The sequence below is a fragment of the Ceratotherium simum genome, chromosome 8 (genome assembly GCF_057802395.1).
Source record: "Ceratotherium simum simum isolate JZ-2026a chromosome 8, ASM5780239v1, whole genome shotgun sequence".
Classification (NCBI taxonomy): domain Eukaryota; kingdom Metazoa; phylum Chordata; class Mammalia; order Perissodactyla; family Rhinocerotidae; genus Ceratotherium; species Ceratotherium simum.
The window spans coordinates 72322627-72347013 of NC_141907.1; the positions used below are offsets into that span (position 1 = coordinate 72322627).

General features: G+C 40.7%; 1 protein-coding gene across 9 annotated transcripts in view; it reads right to left on the minus strand.

The window, feature by feature from the left end:
* ABCG2 (ATP binding cassette subfamily G member 2 (JR blood group)) overlaps positions 1 to 24387 on the minus strand; it is a 68060-nt gene that overhangs the window by 24748 nt on the left and 18925 nt on the right. For 7 of the 9 annotated variants that reach the window (XR_015552948.1, XM_087434570.1, XM_004430944.3 and 4 more), the window contains exons 2-8: positions 21985 to 22206; positions 14219 to 14278; positions 13227 to 13341; positions 12253 to 12405; positions 9074 to 9231; positions 2909 to 3060; positions 1268 to 1372 (exon numbers count right to left, since the gene is read on the minus strand). Coding sequence is in view for 8 of the 9 variants with exons in the window: in XM_087434570.1 (XP_087290696.1) it covers positions 1268 to 1372; positions 2909 to 3060; positions 9074 to 9231; positions 12253 to 12405; positions 13227 to 13341; positions 14219 to 14278; positions 21985 to 22187 (946 nt within the window). In the remaining variant the exon portion in view is untranslated. Of the gene's footprint in view, positions 1 to 1267; positions 1373 to 2908; positions 3061 to 9073; positions 9232 to 12252; positions 12406 to 13226; positions 13342 to 14218; positions 14279 to 16777; positions 16861 to 21984; positions 22207 to 24387 lie in introns of those variants that run through there. The other 2 variants (XM_087434568.1, XM_087434571.1) reach the window with 2 other exon arrangements.

Sequence of the window (24387 nt, forward strand, 5' to 3'; positions counted from 1 at the left end):
ACAACTGATTTAGCTCATTTTCCTGTACCCCTTTCTTAGATTCTTCCCTAACATCTTAATTCTAAAACTTGAGTATAAAAAATTATTAGATCTCTCATTGCTTTATACTTTAAAAAAATATATAGTTAATTGGCCTACTTCCCATAAACTTATGGATACAGCAAACCCACTGAGCTTTTCCTAACTATATTTGGACCCTAATACTTTTAAAATAGACTTCTTACCATAGGGAGTTATAATTCCTAATATAAAAACCTAGGGGCCAGCCCCATGGCTTAGCGGTTAAGTGTGCGTGCTCCGCTACTGGCGGCCCGGGTTCAGATCCCGGGTGCGCACCGATGCACCGCTTGTCCCGCCGTGCTGAGGCAGCGTCCCACATACAGCAACTAAAAGGATGTGCAACTATGACATACAACTATCTACTGGGGCTTTGGAGAGAAAAAGGAGGAAAAAAAGGAGGAGGATTGGCAATAGACGTTAGCTCAGGGCCGGTCTTCCTCAGCAAAAAGAGGAGGATTGGCATGGATGTTAGCTCAGGGCTGATCTTCCTCACAAAAAAAAATAATAATAATAAATAAATAAATAAATAAAACCTAGCCCTTGCTTTCTTCTATGTCCAAATGCATAAATTGCCAAGTTTCTTATTTCAAAATACTATATTAAAAATGGGCATCTTTTTAAATGGAAACTCCCCTTAGAACTGACACTATCACATAAATGCTCATTTACAAATTAAATCAAAAACACAGCATTCACGAAAAACAAAATCTGTGTTGACTGGTGCTATAGACTGAATGCTTGTGTTCCCTCAAAATTCGTATGCTGAAAACTAACCCCCACTGTGATGCTATTTGAAGGCGGGCCCTTTGAGAGGTGATTAGGTCATGAGGGTGGAGCCCTCATGCATGGGATTAGTGCCCTTATCAAAGTGGCCAGAGAGCTCTTTGTGTCCCCCCTTCCACCATGTGAGGAGGCAATGAGAAGACGGCCGTCTACGAACCAGGAAGTGGCCCCCAACTAGACATCAAATCTGCTGGCGCCTTGATCTTGGACTTCCCAGCCTCCAGAACTGTGAGAAATAAGTGTTTGTCCTTTAAGCCACCTAGACTATGGTATTTTTGTTACAGCAGCCTGAAAGGACTAAAACAACTGGTATCAAAGGACAGCACTAAGATAAATTCAAAGCCACATTTTAATGAGCTACCACATTGCTGAACTCCAGCCAGTTCAATTAGGCAATAATCTGTGACTCAACAGATTCACATACCTTTATCATCTTGGTCCTCTCTGTTTAATCTCACAGCAGAGGAGTCTCCATTAATGACATCCAGGAAGAAGTCTGCAGGGTTATTATAGGGCTCACACTGGTAACCTACAAAAGAAGGCAACTCAAGTACACAAAACTTGAAAATCCTGGAAACTACAGAGGACTTACTTTCAGAGAGTGAGGGAGGTGAGGCTAGAAGAGACCGACTCTAACAACTTCTCCCTCATCTTCTTTCTCTCTTTTTCCCTCACTAATTTACCCTTTCTTTTTATATATTCAATCACACAGCATCTCAACCACTATCTCCCAGCAAAAAAATATACTCCAAACCAACCTTGGACTCTCAGAAAGTCTTATGTTAGTGATTGGTCCTTACCCATCATAATTCACAAGACCTGAAACAGCTATCAACATGCTCTGGTGCTTATCCGAAATTCTTCAAAACTCTAAATATCGGTCCAAGAAAAAAAAATACAGGTTGAAAAATAAAAGTGGTAGCTAGGACCAATGCTCCTCAAAGCAAGGCAACAAGCAAAGCCAGCTAAGGCACAGCAGGCCTGTGACTGGGAGAGGCCTGGTGTGTTCTGTTGTCTGAGGTCACCTAGGGACTGCCAGAATGCCAATACCCATTCCAGCAATAGTTGCTTCTCTACCTACTAAATTCCAGTCCAAATTATCAGCTTTTTTGCTGCTGTAATTCCAACACAGAGACTAAATCACCAGAGCGGCATTCTCAAGAGAATGTGACGAGCATGGCACACCTGAAAGCTTACCTCTACTTCTAGCGGCATGATCATCTGAACTCAACGTGGCCTGTAGTTTGACTCTAAGAATCATCTCCCCTAGACTCCCTAGACCCATGTATACTTGATTATTTTAAATGATAGATTAAACAAAAACAAATTAAGAAAGATAGCTAGTGAATATTGTAAACTATATTTGGGGTCATGGAGCATCATCTTTAACCATATCCACACAACTCTAACACGAAGCTGACTACATGAGTCAAAAAAAAATTACACCTTTCCATTTGAAATAGAACCAGGCAGTCCAGAACTGTCAGAAATGTGGGCCCATCAAAGTCAGACTTACAACTAGCCTATTCTATTGACTGGTAAATCACTCACACACACTCAAGTCCTAAATCTGCAACCTAGTATTACTAGAAAATTAAGTAGCATCTCCATGAACCCTCATCAAGATACACCAACATCCCATGCAAGGGAACAAAATGATAAAGCCTGATCTGTTATATGGTCAAGAAGACAAATGATTTGGGGGTATTAGGCCTTTCCAAAAATGTTCAACCAACAAATAACTGGCTATGAAGCCAATATATTTATTGAACTGTTAGGAAAAGGTCACCAGAACTGGGAAGCAGAACAGATATAGGCCCAGTAGAAACACTCATACACACACAAGCATGCATACTCAAATAGGAAAGGAAAGAGACCTAAATAACAAGCCAGTGCTGCAAAATGAAAAAAAATTCTAGCACCAAACTGACCAAAGATGTTTTGGAGTGATGGAACTCATGGTATGTTTTACTCAAAGACCAAACAGCACTCCCATCAACCCCCTTTGTTCTCTTTCAGGACCCTATTAATGAAAGACCTTACTGCACAAAAAACTCAATCATACCAGCTGATGCAAAGTACTCCAAGGCCTCCTGAGCAGGCCCATGGAACATCAGTCTTCCTGAGGCCAATAAGGTGAGGCTATCAAATAACTTGAAGATGGAATAACGAGGCTGATGAATGGAGAAGATGATCGTTCGTCCCTGTTTAGACATCCTAAGTTAAAAGTGAGAAAAAAACAAGTCATTAAACATCTGAAACTTGGACTTCTTGGCAAAATACTTTATTCCTGCTTTTATAATTTTTTCCTGCTTCAACTTGATTACCTCTTACTAACTCCTTATCTCATATTATCTAATTGATAGTTAGGGGACCTAAATTCAATGCTTTTATTCAAGTAAAGGGCTTCTTAAAATGTGTTGCATGGACAGTCTAGAATCAACTAGAACATTAATTAAAACTGCAGATTCTTGGACAGTTTTTCTTAGACCTACTGGGTCCAGGGAACCCATTTTTTTTTTTCAGGAAGATTCACCCTGAGCTAACATCTGTGCCAATCTTCCTCCATTTTGTTTGTGGGTCGCTGCCACAGCATGGCCGCTGACGAATAGGTTCACACCCAAGAACCGAATCCAGGCTGCCAAAGTGGAGCACATCAAACTTAACCACTAAGCCTCGGGGCCGGCCCCTAGGCAATCCATATTTTGTGTGTGTGTGTGTGTGTGTGTGTGTGTGAGGAAGATCAGCCCTGAGCTAACATCCATGCCAATCCTCCTCTTTTTGCTGAGGAAGACTGGCCCTGGGCTAACATCTGTGCCCATCTTCCTCCACTTTATATGGGACGCCGCCACAGCATGGTCTGACAAGCGGTGCATCAGTGCGCGCCCGGGATCCAAACCAAAGCCGCCAGCAGCGGAGTGCGCGCACTTAACCACTATGCCACGGCGCCGGCCTCTAGGCAATCCATCTTTTTAACAAACACCCAGGTAACCTGTAAATACACACAAGTCTAAGAACTTATTATAGACTAAATATTAAAACAATGGCCGTATGCCCCATTCTCATTGATCGTTTAAGTCTTCTGGTTCTTCAGGAATTAGTATTCATTCTTCTGTCCTAATAATACAATTAACATCACTGAGTACTTACTATGTTTTTGCTAAATACTTTATAGATAACCTCATATAAATTTTCACAATACTTTCCCAAGGCAGTACCAATATTATCATTAGATATTATTACCTTCATTTTATAGGTAAAGCTTAGAGGGTTAAGCAACTGACCCAAAGTTTCACAGTTAATAAGGGGCAGGGCTGAGATTTGATCCCTGGTCTAATTTCACGGCCAAAACTTTGCTCAACTATCTTTACATAGGAGTTACTACTTACAGGCAGAAGAAACAAAGGCCAAAATCACTGTTTAAAAAGTGTTGTTGTTGAAAATATTTTATGAGAAAAATCACATCAATTTAAGCATTTTCTAAGCACATACTATATGCTAGCAGCGTGTACAAGTTTGTTGTGCCTCAAAGAGCATCAGGCCAGTACAGCAATCATTTCAACACAATGTGGAACAGAAGTAGCTGAGGGTTCCCTGTAAGCAAAATAGGAGACTATAACCCAGTCTGTAGATGATGTAAGTAGAGTGCTGGCGAGTAAGAAGAGAAAGGATAGTCCAGGTGGAGGAACACGGCGAACAAAGTGTGCGATAACAAGGTCTACTGAGGAAACTACACGTAGTTCAGTGTCACTGCAGAGCCGAGGTGTACATGAGGGTGCTGGGGCTGCAGGAGAGGGAAGAAGTTAACATAAGATACTGCAGCAAAAACCAAGCCCATGATGAATCCCTTCACTCAGAACTAGAAGTTTAGTCAGCAGGCGATAAGGAGCCAGTCAAGCACTAGCAGCAGGGAAGGGGACTGGTGTGAGAACCTTGCTAGTCTAAGTGCGGTCTTAGGACCAATGGCATCAGTATGACATCTCCTACCAGAAACGGAGAATCTTGGGCTTCACCTCAGAGGTATAGAAACAGACTCTGCATTTTAACGAGACCCCAGGGATTAGTGTACACAGTGGAGCTTGAAAAGGACTAGGTTAGAGCTCTCCAGCATGAGGAAAGATGCTTGTGTGCTAACTAGTCCAAAACATAATGAACCATAGTCCAGTATTCCATATCAATTCATCCTTCTCTAATGAACATTGTTAAGATAGTCACAGGTAATAAAAATATCATGGATGTGTTCCCTAACTGAACCTGAACCCCAGACCTATTACTTGGCATCTTCACTTGTATGTGCAACTGGCATCTCAAATGTTAACATATCTAAAATCTTAGACATCTTCCCATCTTCCCATTTTTTCTCATCCTCGCATAGAGACTTGCTTACGAGGGAACGGGCATCAAAGTAAGCAAGGTAACGATAAGGAGGGGAAGCCATATGAAGGCGGTGTGTCTGGCAGCTTTTAAAAAATGGGGTAAGGTGGGGGGTGGGGGGGTTCCCAGAGGTGGTGGGCAGAGGGAATGGCCAGAGTGATTGGGAGAGTGGTACACTGAACAATTAAGTTAGCTCACTGAGCAAGTAAGTAAATATATTAAGATAATCAGAGCCAAGTTTCTCACTGTCTGAAAAGTCATTTACAAACATGGAAAGGGCAAAGACTAAAAAGAATGCTCAAGTGTTAGACTAGAATTGCAAATATTATTATGAACTCATGGGTTTTTTAACATACACATACTAACAGAAAAAGCAGCAGTTACAGCTGTATGTTGACGTCTGTCATTCTATTCAAACTATATATATGTATATACATACAATATATTCAATATGGTTCCAATTCCATATATTTCCAAATTCCATATATTTCCAAATAAAATATAGAAATATATTTCTATGTTATATAAACACTCATACACATGCACACACACGTACACGTGTATTTCCTGTGTCTATCTGCTAAGAGGGTCTAAGCAATGACACTCCATTAGCAACAAGCACACTAAGTAACCAGATCTTGGTTTCTAAATTGCAACTACACCAGAAGGAACCAGGATGATGCAGGAAAAGTACAAGACCAGCCCGGAACATCTTGTTGAGCATAAAGTAAAGAAATGCTTGAAGAATGATTAGACATGCCAAAAGGACACAAAAGCCAGATTGAAGGGTGTTCCACTGGCCAAATTAGGGTTAATTTATCATAAAATAAATAAGAATATTAGGGCTGGCCCGGTGGCATAGTGGTTAAGTTCGCATGCTCCGCTTCAGTGGCCCAGGGTTCCTGGGTTCGGATCCTGGCCATGGACCTATGCACCACTTATCAAGCCATGCTGTGGCAGCGTCCCATATAAAGTAGAGGAAGATTGGCACAGATGTTAGCCCAGGGCCAATCTTCCTCAGCAAAAAGAGGAGGACTGGCAACAGATGTTAGCTCAGGGCTAATCTTCCTCACCAAAATAAAAAAATAAAAATAACAGATTATAACCCACTGAATAAAATAAGAATATGAGTAAATATAAATGAATAGAGAAACAGGAAATCTTCCTTACAGTAGAATGCCAACTAACATACGTAAAAAGAATGATGGCAATAGAAAATCACCACTGGGCCGGCCCCGTGGCTTAGCGGTGGAGTGCGAGCGCTCCGCTGCTGGCAGCCTGGGGTTCGGGTCCCGGGCTCGCACCGACGTACCGCTTCTCCGGCCATGCTAAGGCCGCGTCCCACATACAGCAACTAGAAGGATGTGCAACTATGACATACAACTATCTACTGGCGCTTTGGGGGAAAAAAAACAAAAAAAGGAAAATCACCACTTGGCAACCATCACACTAGTAGCTCATACAGGCAGGAGTTGTTAACATATGCTAAAACTGGTGGGTGGAGATTTGACGAGGAACAGGATATTGACATAATATCCGATTATCTCCTCCAACAAAATACTAATCAATTACAAAGGGAAAAATAGTTATTTCACAGCAGAGAAACCTAGCAGACACCAACATGACCAGGTGATGAAGGCTAATATCACCCATGGTGGGAGGAGTCAAAATCATGCAGCCCCTGATGTCATGCACCGAGAAGAACACAGCATCGTTTCTGTGTTATGCCTGCCAAGGATTCATGGCCTGAGTCTGGTCATAAGGAAACACTGGAGGGACCCCAGGTTGAGGGTCACCCTATGAAATGTATTCTTGAAAATGGACAAGGAGATGAGAGGCAGGGAAAGACTAAATGTTCAGGATTGGAAAAAACTGAAAAGGAATGTTTCTGGAGAGGATTCTGAACCAGAAAGGAAAAGAGGACGCTGCTGGGACAGCTGGTGAAGGTTTACTGGAGCCTGTGGGTTAGATGGTGGCAAGGGCATCAACGTTGACTTTCTGGCTGGGAGGTATGTAAGGTGGTAACGTAGGAAGAGTGTCCGTTTTTTGGAGTTTCCCTCCAGAATATTTAGGGGTGATGGGGCACGATGTCAGAAAAAGCCTATGTAGGGGGGAAGGGACAGAGGGAAAGCAAATGCAGTTAAATGATAACAGTTGAGGAATCTAGGAGAGGGGACATGGGATTTCTTTGTACTATTCTTGTAACTTTCCTGTAAGGTTGAAAATTTTATAAATTAAAAAGATATCCAAAACATAACTTTTGCAATTCCTCCTATAAATATGTTCCTTCCACTGACGTCTCTTTTGATAAAAGGAAATACCATTCCTTTTACTCCTTTCTTCCATTTTTCAAGCCCTAAATCTTAGAATTCATTCTCTCAATAATCAAACCCCACGATCAATTCATGAGCTAATCCTATTGGTTCTGTCTTCAAAATAGATCTAGAATCCACCCACTTCTCACCACCTCACCACTACCATCCTAGTCAAAGCCAACATCATATCTCAGCTAGTTACCACAGCCTCCTGACTGGTTTCCTCGCACTCACCTTTGCCCAATTATACACTCTTCCTTACACAGCTGTCACTCCTCTGTTCTAAAACTCGCTAAAAGTTTCTCAAGTCACCTAAAGACAGTAAAAGCCATAGTTCTTACAGTGGCCTACAAAAAGCCTATATAATCTGCCACCCACTCAATTCCATCTCATGTCCTATTCTTTTTTTGTGTGTGTGTGAGGAAGATCAGCCCTGAGCTAACATCCATGCCCATCCTCCTCTTTTTGCTGAGGAAGACCAGCCCTGAGCTAAGATCTACTGCCAGTCCTCCTCCTTTTGGTTTTTTTTTTTCCCTTTTTCTCCCCAAAGCCCCCATAGATAGTTGTATGTCATAGTTGCACATCCTTCTAGTTGCTGTATGTGGGACGCCGCCTCAGCATGGCCAGACAAGCGGTGCATCGGTGCGTACCCGGATCCAAACCCGGGCCACAAGTAGCGGAGCGCACGCACTTAACTGCTAAGCCACGGGGCCGGCCCCTCATGTCCTATTCTAAATGCTACGGACTGAAGAATTGTGTCCTCCCCCAGGTTCATGTGTTGAAGTCCTAAGCCCCAGTACCTCAGAAAGTGACTGTATATGGAGGCAGGATCTTTAAAGAGGTAATTAAGGTTAAATAAGGTCATATAGATGGACTTTAATCCAATAAGGACTAGTGTTCTTATAAGAAGAGGAGATCAGGACACAGACACACCAAGGGAGGATTAAGTAAAGACACAAGGAGAAGAAGTTACCTATAAGCCAAAGACAGAGGCCTCAGAAGACACCTTGATCTTGAACTTCTAGCCTCCAAGAGTGTGAAAAAAATAAGTTACTGTTGTTGAAGCCACCCAGTTTGTGGAACTTTGTTATGGCAGCCCAAGCGAACTAATATACTAACCAACCTCTATCCCCTTAGGTCGCTGGCTCCAGTCCCTGTGGCCTCTTTGATGTTCCAAACACATCAGGCATACTCTGCCTCAGGGCCACCGGCTAGTCCCTCCAACTACAACTCTCTTCTCCCAGATGTCCAGGTCTTGCTCACTTGCTCCCAGCTCAAACAGCACGTCACTGAGGTCTTCCCTGACACCTTACCAGGGAGGCGGCACCCCTGTCCCCATCACGGCTGTCTGCCCCACACTCTTACCCGCTTCATTTTTCTTCAAACACTTTGCCAATTGACTGTTTCCCTCCAACAAAGAAAGAAGAAATTTTTGTCTGTTGTGCTCACTGCTGAATCCCCTGCACCCAAGCATAATATCTGGTCCAAGCAGGTGATCAGATACTGGATGAATAAAAGAATAATGTTCCCAGAGCATTTACCTCTTCAGGAGCAAAAGGACAGCATTCGCTGTGCTGGAGTCTAAGCCAGTTGTGGGCTCGTCCAGGAACAAGACGGAGGGATCAGTAATAAGCTCCATTCCAATACTAGTCCTTTTCCTTTCTCCTCCAGACACACCACGGATAAACTGAGTTCCAACCTAAAACACAAATATTATTATCATTATCAATAATGCAATATTATTAACAATAGTAACCACAGCCACTATCGTCTCCTAACATGTGCCAGCCCTGCAGGAGGCACTTTATCTCATTATCCTCACTTATTCTGAACAGCAAATAAATGAGTACCTCGGAGAACAGACGTGGGTTTCTCTTTAATTAGATGAGTAAACTGAGGCTCAGGTCAGAGCTGGTAAGTGGCTAAGCCTGATCTGAAATCCATGTTTTTAACAGTTCTATATGTTCCTTATCAAGACAAATATTTAGTTATAAGACAGTTAAGTTAGAACTTCAAGATATGGCACTGACATAGTAAAATCATAGTCCAAAAAGGGAGATAAAGATAGGAAAGGAAAAGGTGACAGCACCTATAATTTACTAGTCTTCTGACATCCTCCTTTTCTCCCACCAAAAAAAGTCCTCAAGTGGACTTACAGCATGTCAACTTAAAAGGCAAATTCACCAGTTGTTTTACCCTCAAAACGAATTTATTTGGGAATGGCCAAAAGAACTACAATTTGTGATGTGCATACTATGGCAAGCCATCGGCAAATCCAGAAAACAAAGGAGGGGAGCTTGCTTTTACAGAGACAAAGGGAAAGGGTGGGGCTACTCGAAAGTCCATCATGGGGAAGTAACAGTTCAGGGAGGCAATGGCTCCTCACTGGCTGAGCTGCAGCTTTTCTCATTGGCTAGGCTGTTGGCAGATGGGGAAGGAAATCTTCCTTCAGTAGTAGAGAAGCTGTCTCTTCCTGTTTGGTGTGACTGACCATGTACCATAGGGCGTGAGAGCTCCCCTTACAGGCCTTCCCGACTCTGATTTAGTTAAGGTTTTTTAGATGAATTTCCACAAAGAAAAGCTTGGGCTTGGCAGCTAGGCAAGCTTACTTTCTACCATATCACATTAGCACCTCTTAAATCATCATAAGGCTTTCCAAATTGACCCTGTCTATACCTTAACTCATGGGCCAGCCCCGTGGCTTAGCGGTTAAGTGCGCACGCTCCGCTGCTGGCGGCCCGGGTTCGGATCCCGGGCGCGCACCGGCGCACCGCTTCTCCGGCCATGCTGAGGCCGTGTCCCATATACAGCAACTGGAAGGATGTGCAGCTATGACATACAACTATCTACTGGGGCTTTGGGGGAAAATAAATAAAATCTATACCTTAACTCACCAAAGAATTCCTGAACTCATCCTTTCAGACAAATTCAGAAGGCAGAATATTCTACAGGGCAACTGGCCTAGTCTTTTCAACCAGTCAGTGTCTCTGTGTGGTGGGGGAACCAGAAAGGTTTTGGGGGAGGGAGGAGATAGGAAACAATTATTATCTCTTCCAAGACTCTTTAATATTAAGAATTAAATGCTACTCATGCCCTTGATTAGATCCGATAACAATTGAGCTGTAATGGACATTTTAGAGACAATTAGGAAAAGTGAATGAATATGGTCTCGACATAGCTGATATTAAGATACTGTTAATTTTGTTGATAATGGTACTGTGGTAATGTAGGCAAATGTCCTTATTTTTTTTAAAGATGCATAATAAGTACTCAGGTGAAATACAATATTTATAACTTTCTTTAAAATAATTCAGAAAGAAAAAGCTGAAGCCATTATGGGATAAGCTGTTAACAATCAGGAAATCTAGATGAATGTTATTAAGTAATCATACCATTATATTAATTATACTACAGTCATATATTACTACAGTAATCAGACTATGCTCTACATGTCTGTTATGTTTAAAATTTCTTAAAAAGTAAAAATTTTTAAGTGTATTGTTTCAATCAATTAGATACATCAATTCTAAGAAGTCAACTATGCCTTCAGCTTATTTTCCCTGGAAACCCACAGAAGGAACTTAGGACGGTGACTGCCTAGTGGTAAGGAAGTTTTACCTAAAGGCAAAGAATGGAAAGTACCTTCCTGGAAAGACAAAATCAAATAAACAGCTTCAAAGCAAAGGGAACCCAATCACTCAAAAAACAAAAATAAGTGGTAAATGGTGGAATCTCAGAGTTATTCTTTCAAACAAAATACAACAAAACACACTTTACATCAAAGACTTTACATCAAAGACTGTCAGAAGGTATCATATGAAGAAGCAAAGCACCCAGCAGAATTCCTTCATTCTTCATTACCTCTCAGTAAGGGACCTCACAGGAGATTAAACTATAGCCATCACAATTTAAAAAGTTCATCTTCACCCACAGCTTCAAATGCCTTCCCAGCAAATCTTTCATTCCTGTTCATCAACTGTCAAGTTCACTCATTCATCTCATTTCTTCTTCCTGATCATGCACAACCCACAAAAGGACTTACTTTTGTCTCTCTTGCCCACAGCTGATATTTATAAAATCTAAAAGAGCCCAACACATGACAGTCTGCAAGTAAATACTGGCAGAAGAAAGGGAGAGGGGGATGGGAGACAAAGTGCCAAAAGAAAAGCTAGAGAAACAACTTGGAAGCTACACAAATTAGAAATAAACCCCAATCTGACTGAATATAATTCTGGAAGCTGAATTACAGCAAAGTAAAATATACAGAGCAAGAATACTTGGATTTACATCATTTATCAATTCCAGAAATATACCTCAAAAGCAATGGAACAAAGTCCCCTGGAGGAAGAGAGGAAGAAGAGTTAGAAGGGGAAAAGAAAACAGGAAGAAGGAAAGTTAGTGTAAGGACCCTGAACAAAACAGGACAAACACTAGGGTGCGGAAGGATCAAGAGCTGTAACCATGGAAAGGGCCACATGTTCTGTGCGAAGGACACTGTGACATACTAGTCCACACTGCCACACTTCATTTCCAGGATTCAATCATTTTTAGATTTTTTTACCTGGTTATTTTCCACCTTCACATCATGAAACTAGTCACTTTTCTCGTCGCCGACTTTTGACCACACACATTATAGACAACTTCTGAATACGAGTTACACCATCCACCCAGGTGAGCTCCTATTTGCTGATTAGGAGACCATCAGTTTTTTCCACATTACCTTGGAATCTGCCACTTTTTCCAGACCTAACTCTTGAATGATCTTGTTAATCCGTTCATTTTTTTCATGATTCGTCATAGTTGTTGGAAGCCGAAGAGCTGCTGAGAACTGTAAATTTTCTCTCACCGTCAGAGTCCCCATCACGACATCATCCTTGAGGCAAAATGGCATTTTAATAAGACAGATCAGGTCTTTTCTAGTACCATCACTGTTTAGTATATGTAACTTAATCCACAAAAATAACATATTCAAGGTAAAGTTTTAGCTAATGATGAACTTGCAATTATACAAATTACAGTAACTCTATATACAGACAGCTGCAAATCCTGATGGAATAATTTTCATTCCCCACCTCTACACCCAAATAGAACATAGATAATTATGACTACTACTAGCAGACATTTCCAGACTGCCTTATACAAGAATTTGCCAAAACCTTTCTAAGCTAGAAAGGAGAGAGGTGAAGGTAGGGCAAAAAAGTAAAATAGTAGTATCTTTTGGAAATGATATGATAATTAGAATTGATATCATTGCCCTTACAAGGGTCATATCCCAGGCCTTTTCATTTAACACTACTCTGCATCTTATAGAGATGACAAAAAGCTGGTGTAAAGAAAGTTGATTCTATGAGCATGGCATGTAACCAACTGGAAGCACAATGAACTATCAGCCAAGGCACCTGTCCATCTAGTAACAAGAAATCTAAAATGCAAGTCCTGGGCCGGCCCCGTGGCTTAGCGGCTGGGTGCGTGTGCTCCGCTGCTGGCGGCCCGGGTTCAGATCCCGGGTGCACACCAACACACCGCTTGTCCGGCCATGCTGAGGCCGCGTCCCACATACAGCAACTAGAAGGATGTGCAGCTATGACATACCACTATCTACTGGAGCTTTGGGGGAGAAAAATAAATAAATAAATAAAATTATATTTAAAAAATATAAGTAAATAAATAAAATGCAAATCCATGAATACTTACTTGTACCACATAACCTGAATTACATTTGAAATTGGCAGGTCGAACTGCTCCATTTATCAAGACATCTCCAGACAGTCCATGTGGATCTTTCCTTGCAGCTAAGACATCTAACAATCTGTAAAAGGACATATACATTGTTTTTTCTCCAACTGACGCTATACCTCTCAGCTACTCTGAACCCAAATTCTGCTCGTTAGAAAATTAACTGATCAAGAAATCCTATGGTTTAATTAAAATTATATATATTTTTAAATTCTCACCTCTCTTTTTTTAACTCTATGCTACAATAAAGCCTAGAAACATAAAAGCAAGGCACTGTTGGCTGATCCACTACAGATCTCGCAAACTGCCCTCCCCTGTCTGACTTCAGGGGTCCCAAGTCAGGCAATACGCTCCTTTGTCTAAGACTGAAGACTTCACTTATGCCTTTGGCTCCATCTCCCCACTTTGAATTTTATCCTCTTCCTTTTCCTCCCCATTAGCTCAAATCATAGCCAACAGCTCTATGCCAATCACTTTATCATGTCCTCTTAGTAAAGCTGACCGAATGGGACTTCCTGGTCCTCGGGGCCGGCCCAGTGGCACAAGCAGTTAAGTGCGCGCGCTCCACTGCAGCGGCCTGGGGTTCGCTGGTTCGGATCCCAGGCACGCACCGATGTACCACTTGGCAAGCCATGCTGTGGCAGCGTCCCATATAAAGTAGAGGAAGATGGGCACGGATGTTAGCCCAGGGCCAGTCTTCCTCAGCAAAAAGAGGAGGATTGGCATTGGATGTTAGCTCAGGGCTGGTCTTCCTCACAAAAAACAAAAAGACTTCCTGGTCCTCAACACAACCACAAACTAGCACAACTGCATGCTGTTATCCACAGCACCTAGAACCAGATTCGACACACATCAAATGCTCAACAAATACCTGCTCCTGTAAAAGTGATCTTGAAAAGCACATTAAAATTGCAAAGAAAAGGCTTACTTATGCTCTCTGTTATACTCACGAAGATTTGCCTCCACCTGTGGGTCCCAGAATGGCGTTGAGGCCAGGTCTCATGATCCCACTGTAAATAGAGAAACATACCGATTTACTGGCCCACTTTAAAACTAGTTCTATTAATTTAGAGTCTACATTTAACACACTCAATGAAAGTTGATGAAATTAGACAGAAAACAAGCACAAACCAACTCTTAAAGGAAACAGAAACCGAACTATCAATTAATATTAGTCTAGTATACAAAGGACATTATCACTAGTCAGAACCTATAAGAAAAATGGTTTGTGTCCCTCAAAATTCCTTTCAGTTATTCTCTAATCCACTTACATTTTTTGGAAAAGGACATACAAACTTTCAAGGCTCCTTGAAGTAACCTTCTGGTAAAGCATCTTTACACTTACTCCTCTTAACACAGTGTGAAGTGCATCACAGGTCTCAAGTAATGTTACCTTCAAGGCACCTCATCTGCTACCTAGTAAAGTTCTACACAATTAATAAATCAATGGATTTCTAGAGTCGCCAGCAGTAGTGTTCTCACTGCTCAAATCTAGTCAGACCAAGAAACAACATGCCTGAAGTAGAAATTCAATGGCTACAATAAAGTACCTCAAGGTTAAAAAGAAAACATCACCAGTTCTTAACCCTCACAAAATTCTTAATTCAATTAAAAAAGTAAAACATAGCATTTTCTTCCTCGTAAAGTGTCAGATAAGTGGACCAGAAAATTCTCAGTTTAGAAGTGGGAGACACCACTTTCTACAGAGAACAACCTTTAAGGATATACAGACATGGTGTAGACAAAGCATGTTCCAAACAAACTAAGTAGATGTTTGAGAGTAGTGAATATTGAGATAGAGAGCAGGAAGGTGGAAAAAGTTAAGGCAGTGTTAACTGTGCTGAGACTCAAGAAGAAATTGGAGAGTTTGAATTTTATCCTGAAGGTACCTGGTAGAATGGTAAGGAGAGTGGAGTGGAGGAAGGAGAATTAAGGGTGGAGCTACTGCAGCTCCACAGGCGTAATGAAATGGAGGCCTGAGGAAGCCCTTTCAGAACGCGGGGGCCTAAACCCAATCTCTCTTTGGAATTGGTAGGTATATCAAAATTTAGTCCACAGAGAAAACAGTATCTATTCCAAGTGGAAGGTCCAAAGCCAAAGGCTATTTCATTCCCAGATAATGATTTTCACAGATGGAAATACTATGATCATATAATTGTTGTGAGTGATAGACACACTTCACAACACACCTGTGTACTGCAGGTCATGCAGGAGGACCTCTGCGTTGACTAACCATTGTGCTTGAATTGTCACAACTGTAAAATGGCTGGTGGGTGCTAGGGTGAAATGTACCTTTCACTTTGCTCACTAACTGAGGTGCCTCTCACCGAAACCCTGGACAAATACAATGAGTTAGGGCAACCAGGAACAAGCTGCAGAACAGAAAATCTCTTATTCTTTTAGTGACGACCTCCCCTCTCCCCCACCTCCACCCCGGTAAAAAGACATGCTAATGGTTGGGTGAACGTTCAAGATGCATTTACCTATAACTCTTGATGCATCTTCTTTACTAATAGCTACCTAGTAACTGCTTCTAAAATGACCAGAAATAAGCTTGTTATTATTATACTAAGATTTCATTGTCAGAAAACCTTTCTAGGTTTTTTAAATATTCTCTCAAATAAAGACCAAGCAATCCTAAATGATAAACCCAAAACCGAATGTGAACGTTCTAAGACAAAGAATTTTACAGCTCCCTGGGTTGGGCTTACTTTGACACTAAACCCAGCATTACAGAAAACAACAACAATGTGCAATCACAAATGCCAGAGTTCCAGTTTGGAGCAGTCACTAATTCCCCCTCCATTCATTCAGACTCTTCCAGGTCATGAGGCAGAGCTAAGAAGAAAACAAACAAACAAACAAACAAAGCACTACACCTCATGGAATTTACATTCTAGACCAGGGATCAGCAAACTACAGCTGGTCACCTGTCTTCTGTTTCCACAAACAAAGTGTTATTGGAACAGAGCCACACTCATTCACTACGTCTATGGCTGTTTCACACTACAACAACAGAGTTGAGTAGTTGCAACACACAGGTATGGCCCATAAAACTAAAAATATTTACTATCATGCCCTTTACAGAAAAAGTTTGCTGACCTATGTTCTAGTCTAAGGTGTACAGTTCCCTTGTTTCCCCACTCCACCCCACCCTACCCTCCACTCTACTATCATTCCTCAAAACCCATTCTCCACCCTTATTTACTGCTTTACAGCACTTTCGTGCAAGAGAGTCTCCTTCACTGTACTGTAAAATCTTGTCAACAAGAATTGCGTCATCGCAGCACACTGGTCTACAGCGGGTGGAGCACTGAATAGTGAATACATGAAATGAAACCCAGCCACAGGATTCATGTCACACCTGTTACATTTTAGTAGATAATGGTTAATCCTTTGGTCTCGTTTTATGGACAAGAAATCAATGCCATTCCCACTGCTTGGAGCACAGCCCCTCCCCACGCCCTGCCCTACACACACACGCACACACACACACACACAATCCTCACTTTCTCTCTCGCCATGCCCCTGGCTCTCCAATTTAGGGTTAGGATCTTCCACGCTGTCTTCTAATCCCTCCATCACAGCAGAACGACATAATGAAGTGCTCTAGTTGTCTGAATCCCCCATTAGACTAGAAAGTTTCTGAGAACAGAGGACATATCTGTGTCACCAGCATCTTGCACAATGTCAGGCACCTAGTAAGACATTCAAAACTTGTTGAATAAATGAGTCTCTATATTTTTATAAATGACAATTAATTATAGGAAAACCAAAAAAAAAGGTTTTCAATAAAAACAAACGTCAAGAAGTAGGAAAAACTTATGGAAAATAGGTATAGTCTGACCAGAAAGAAAACTTCGTTACATTCCCCACTCATTATTTCATGTTCACATAATACACCAATCATTACTTTAGACTTCCCCTTCCCTTCTTAGTGCGAAGGTGAATGGACGTGCCGGGCGGAGGTGCAGCAACAGCCAGCACCCAGGAACAGAGGCTGCCAAGGGAGGCGGGAGGAAGAGAGGAGTCAGCCGGAGGGTGGGGAGATTGCTTATATTAAGGAGTAAGAAAACTCATTGAGCAAATCAATAAGTATATTAAGGATAATAATAGCCAGATGTTCACTTTTTGAGATGTTTAACAAACATGGAAATGTGGAAAAAAACCGTAGGGTGTTAGACTGGAATTGGAGGAATTAATGAGAAGTCCTGGGTTTTAATCTATATATACAGATAGATATAGAAAGTTTTAGATATACATATATGCACATGCGTGTACATATATACATACATATGATCCCTAGGTCTGTTCACTGAGAAGCCCAGAAGCTATGATATCTCAATAGCAATGAACATTCCAAACACCCAGATCTTGGTTTATAAATACAAAACTCCACAAAAAAGAATATCAGCTGAGTCCAGGTCTGAGGCAGGATAAGTATACAGGGAGTCTGGAACTTCTTGCTGTGCCAACAAAATATTCAAAGAATGAGAGACTATGTCAAAAGAATGAGTTTAAAAAAACAAAACACAGAACCTACCTTGAAAGGGTCTCCCACTGACCAAATCAGGAACAACAGGAGTATCAAGATGAATAATGCATTACTATTGAATGCTATTGAATAAAATACGAATCCATGAGTCTATACTATATAAATAAATTAATGAAGAGACGATGAATGAAGCTTTTTACTTTTAGTAGAATGCAAACCAACCCATATAGAAGAGATGGATGAAAACACAAAATCACCCTTTGGTAACTATCATAGTGTCAGTTACTGATTCAGGCAGGAGTCATCAATAGGGACTGAAGCTGGTAGGTTGAGGTTTAATGAGGAATAGGGTTTTGAATAACGTCAGAGTATCTCCCCTCATAATATTTATCAATTATGAAGGGGAAAATGGTGACACTATGGTGGAGGAGGCTGGCAGACACCACCATGACCAGGTGATCAAGGTTAACATCACCTGGAGTGGGACAGGAAAACACTAGGTTAGATGAGACTGAGGAGGCATGATGTGGTGTTCAGCCAACTATGTGAAAAGCATGGTTGACCTACGGCCCCTTAGGACCCACCACTGCATCCAATATGAGGCCATGCTTCCCTTGGGCTGTTCCCAGACAATGACCGAGCAGTTATATAAGAGCCGCTCTGGAAACTGTACACTGGAGGAGTTAGAGATACTGGAGCACCATATGGACAGCCTGCTCTCAAATTGTTTAGAAAAATACTAATGGCAATAGAGACAAAATGACGAGCAAATGTAATGAAATGTTAATAGGTGGGGAATCTGGGTGAAAGGGTTATGTTCCCACAGGTGTAAGTTTGAAATTATTTCAAAATAAATTAATTTAAAAAATCCCCAAATAGTATAATGAATTTCCTTGAAGATTATAGGATATCCACACAGTTCCTGGAATGGACCATTTTTCCCACAGATCTTCAGCATTAGTGAGGAAAAGCTCAAATGCTGGGTATGGAGAAAAACTAAGCATAACAGAAAGATTGTTCACAAGGTAGTAAAATCTCACTTTTTTTGAATTCTCATAGTCAGATTTTATTTTACCTTCTCCCCACAGAGAACAGCAGATTCTAGTTAACAGAGTTCTACAAATGAGATTACAAATATCCAAAGGAAAAACAAAAATCAAGATTCTCATCAGCTTTTTTGGAAGATAGTCACTATTTTGAATGGTGATAGTGCTATCAAACACAAATAAAAAAATAATATAAATGAAAGCAACCTTTCTCCCATCCTAGAAACTCTACTTAGTTGAAGCCAGCAGGTAGGAGAAAGATTAGAAATGCTACATTAAAAAAAAGGATGACCTGGGGCCAGCCCTGTGGCGTAGTAGTTAAGTTCAGCCCACTCTGCTTCAGCAGCCCAGGTTCGCGGGTTCGGACCTTGGGCGCGCACTTACACCACTCGTCAGCCATGCTGTGGCAGCGACCCACATAGAAAGTGGAGGCAGCCTGGCACAGATGTTAGCTCAGTGCTAATCTTCCTCAAGCAAAAAAAGAGGAAGATTGGCAACAGAGTTAGGTCAGGGCGAATCTTCCTCAGCAAAAAAAAAAGAGGAGGATGACCTTTCTCACAGATGCCTAAACCAGAAATGTGAATAAGCAAGAAAATCCTGGTGGCCTTTTAACTATAAATTTTAAAGAATTACAAGATTTGACTGAGTTTTTATGAATCCAGGAACACCTCTAAGGATGAACTCATCTGTTGCTGAAATGCAGGTGACTGAACCATAAAACATTATGAAGCCTTGAGCAGATGATGCTTTTAGTGTATCAAGTTACTGATCTACTAGCTTTAAAACTAAGAAAGATAAATGTACCTTTGCACAGTACTGTATGCATTTTAAATCTATATCAACCTGCACATATTCAAATCATTTGCTACCTTCACTTAACACAAAATCTGAAGTGACCAACATTTTCTTGATTATTATGTTCCACAAAAAACTTGTCAGCTTTCAATTATACACAATAGCCAAAACTTGGAAGCAACCTAAGTGCCCATCAACATATGAATGGATAAAGAACATGTGGTACATACATATAATGGAATACTGCTCAGCCATAAAAAAGATGAAATCTTGCCATTTGTGACAACATGGATGGACCTTGAGGGTATTATGCTAAGCAAAACAGTCAGATGGAGAGAGCCAAATATCATATGATTTCACTCATATGTAGAAGATAAACAAACAAAGAAACACATAGATACAGATAACAGATTGGTGGTTAACAGAGGGGAATGGGGAGGGGAAGGGCAAAAGGGGTAAAAGGGCACATGTGTACAGTGATGGATGGCAACTAGACTTGCTGGTGAACACAATGAAGTCTATACAGAAGTTGAAATATAATAATATACACTTGAAATTTATATAATGTTATAAACCAATGTGACCTCAATAAAATAAATTTTAAAAATTTAAAAATTTATAAAAATATAAAACTTGTCAGCTTTCAGAAAGGTTAGTCTATTCTACCTAGGCATGTAGCAAAAGATAAAAGCTTTGCATCTACCATTCCTCTCATCAGGAATAAGTCAATCTCCTAGTCAGGGTTTCTCAACTATTAACACAAGAAAGCAACAAGGAAGGAGGCATGACAGTAAGGTGTTACTGCACGGAGCAAGTTCTATCTAATGCTACACAGCATCTGACCTCACCACAACTCAATCAATCTCAGATCTCCATCATTTTCTTCCCCACTCACAGTCAAAAATTTCCCCCCCATTTGTCATTTCCTAGCCCTCTGGGAGCCGTTGGCTACTGGCAACAGGAAAGACCACAGTCCCATATAATGCATGAAGAAAACATGAGAAACATCTGATTCCATAAAGGTTTGCAGCCGTACCTAGCCAAAAGGCTCTTTTATAACCACTCCTCCAGTCTTGGAGAGCCAGAAAAAGCTGCTTGTTTTGCCTAGGAGTAATTATTTCCCCGATTAAACAAACAAAATAACAAAACACATAGGCCACGCTGTCTGAGCAAACCGAGATTCACTCCCCACTCCAGAGAGTAAGAACCAAGCTCAATTCTCTAGAAATCAGAAAAACATTAACAGCCCTAATGGCTATCATCTACGAAAGAACAGAGATATCTGGTACCAAGCAGATTCTATATAAATACTCACTCCCCTCCCCACTCTACTGCCCACCCACCATCACGTGATGAATCATTGCTAGATGAAGATAAGGAAAATTATAACTTTGTACTGATTTTGATTCTAAAATATAATTAAATATATTGGATCCTAAAATTCTCTTAGCACTTTGTTTTTTTTTGTTGTTGTTGTTGTTTTTTTTAAGATTTTATTTATTTATTTTCTCCCCCCAAAGCCCCAGTAAATAGTTGTATGTCATAGCTGCACATCCTTCTAGTTGCTGTATGTGGGACTCGGCCTCAGGATGGACGGAGAAGTGGTGCCTCGGTGGGCACCCGGGGTCCGAACCCCGGGCCACCAGCATCGGAGCACGTGCACTTAACCACCAAGCCATGAGGCCGGCCCTCTCTTAGCACTTTGGACTTCAACTGCATAACTTAAGCTAAGCTATAACTGTCTTGTGTTTAAATAATTTCTGTCTGTCTCCATAATGGGGGAAAGCATTAAGTAAATTGCTATAGATTGTAAACTACTATATAAACAGGCCACTCACTTAAAACAAGTCTATTTGAAAACCAAAGTACTTTCACAATATATCGTCATTTCAACCGCCTGACTCTTGCTTCTAGAACACAAAGGACATAATGTGCATAAGTACCCAAAAGTGTCTGGCTCATAAGGTACAGTGGCAGATCTTCTATTTCACAGATTAGAAAACTGAAGTTCGGAGATTACAATTATATCCCCACAATCAAGAAGTAGTAAATCATACAGCCATGACTCTTTCCACTAAACCACAAGGCTTACTCAGGAAAAACTAAATGACACATTGTTTGGTTTCGCAAACAAAAGTTGATGCACCTGGCACAACCCCTTTAAAAACAGTTTGGCAGTTCCTTTAAAAGTTAAATATACACCTAACATGTGAGCCAACCATTTCACTCTGAGTTTACCCAAAAGAAACGAAAGCATGTGTCTGTATATTTGTACAGACTTATACACAAAAGTTCAGAGCACCTTTATTTGCGACGGGCAAAACCCATTAAGTTCACTGTTTGTCAATAAAGCTGTTTAAATAAAAATTCATGCACATACTTGACATTAGTTAGTATATTTTTCTCAACTGTTTTTCGACCAAGTAGAAAGCCACTCTTCACTTTTACTCGATAGCAGATGTTATGAAAAGATAACACAGCTCCTTCAGTAAACACCTTCACATCCTTGGAGGTCTTCTTGGGGAGACCATTGATGTTTCTTTGTGACATTGGGATAGAAACTTGGTCATTACTGGAAGACATCTGGAGAGATTCTGCCTTTCTGTAGAGGGAAAAGCAACAGTAAGCTGATAGTTCAGATAAATAAACGACATTGTAAACACTAGATTAACAGGACACTTAAAAAAAGTTATAAAAAATGGGGATGTAATGTACACCATGGTGACTGTAGTTAATAACACTGTGTTATATATTTGAAAGTTGCTAATAGAGCAGATCTTAAGTCTCATTACAAAGAAAGAAAAATTTGTAACTATGTGTGGTGATGGATGTTAACCAGACTTATTGTGGTGATCATTTCACAATATATGCAAATATTAAATCATTATGTTGTACACCTGAAACTAATGTTATATGTCAATTATTATATCAATAAAAAAATTAAAAGAGATCCAAATTAAAAAAAGAATGTAAAATACCCCATTAGCCATTTTTATATTGCTTACATGTTTAAGTAAAAATATTTTGCATATATTGGGTTCAATAAAATATATTATTAAAATTTTTAAAAAACAAGTCCTGGGGCCAGCCTGGTAGCATAGTGGTTAAGTTCGCATGCTCCACTTCGGCAGCCCGGGGTTCAAAGATTCGGATACCGGGCGTGGACCTATACACTGCTCATCAAGCCATGCTGTGGCAGTGTCCCATGTACAAAATAGAGGAAGATGGGCACAGATGTTAGCTCAGGGCTAATATTCCTCAAGAAAAAAGGGGAGGATTGGCAACAGATGTTAGCTCAGGACCCATCTTCCTCACCAAAAAAAAGAGTCCGTTTTAAACTGCACTGCAATAAACAGCTCTATTTCCAATGAACGGGCCATTTCACAGTGATAAGAACAACCTTGGAGCCTATATTAGGGAGGCAGACACAACTCTGAATACATAAACTCCAATTAGGTGTCAATTAAAGACCTAATAAGTAAATAGAAAGAGTACGAAAATTACTCAAAACTCATGAAGCAGGAAAAAGGTGAGTGGGAGTTAAACTTGTCTAGCTTGAAAAGCATATCACGATACAACTCAAGATCAGAGACAGACTACATGATCACCATCACCCTGTTTTTGTTTTTGTTTTTTTAATTTTGGAGTTTATGACATAGTTATTACAAAAAGGGGCTTAGCCGGGCAGTCAGGGACAAGAGAAATTTCTCTGAATTTACAGAGAAATTTCAGGCTTTACATCCCTGGTTATTATGCTCCTTCAATCAGCTAAGAAGATATACCCTAAAATTGTTTGGGATAACACATTTCCTTAATGGGCAAAATACTTAAATTCTAAGAAGATTTAGAATTAAGTATAAAAATGATTAAGAAAATCAAACCAATAGTTAAGCAATTAAAGAATTTAAAACAAAAACTGAGTATTAAATTTATAAATGAGGTTTAAAAGGTCTCATTAACCAAGTTACAAAAGTCCCCTTTAAAAGATTTAGAGTAAGACCTTAATGTGTACTTAAAAGCTTGTGAAAGAGGTGTGAAATGTGAAACTTCCATAAACCTAGTTTTAATTTTTAAAAACCAAAGTAATCCATGAAGAACTTTCTTTCTGGCTATGATGGAGTAGCTGTTTCAAACCCATCAGCCTCCCAAGAACAACTGTAAAAGTAGATACAATATAAGATTCAACTGTTTGAAGAGTTCTCTCTGATGAGAGCAACCAAAGCAGCCAGGATTTGAGGAGCCAAAATTCTGGAGAGGAGGGAACAACATGAAGGCAAACCCAGCATTCTGTGCCCTTTCCTCTCAAGGCAAATTGCACATGCCTGGGGCAAAACTCAGAAAAACAAGGCAGAAAGAACCTGCTAGAGGCTAAAAAGCTGAGCATATATTTCAGCAGTCTCTCAGCGCTAGGGAGACAAAATTTGGACTTGCGAACCTAACAAAGAGAAGGAGCCCTGGAAACCCCAAGCTTTGAGACCCCAGAAGGTCTATGTCCTAGGAATATGGCAACCCAGAAATAGACCAGCCTCTCCTCAATCAAAGTGATCCACTCATACCTTATTTGTCTGCTTGAAGAAAGTTAAATCCATTCTCAAAGACATCATCATCCAAATTTTCAATCAAAAATTACCAGGCATGGGGGCCAGCCCTGTGGCTTAGCGGTTAAGCGCATGCGCTCTGCTACTGGCGGCCCAGGTTCAGATCCTGGGTGCACACCGACCCACCGCTTCTCCGGCCATGCTGAGGCTGCGTCCCACATACAGCAACTAGAAGGATGTGCAAC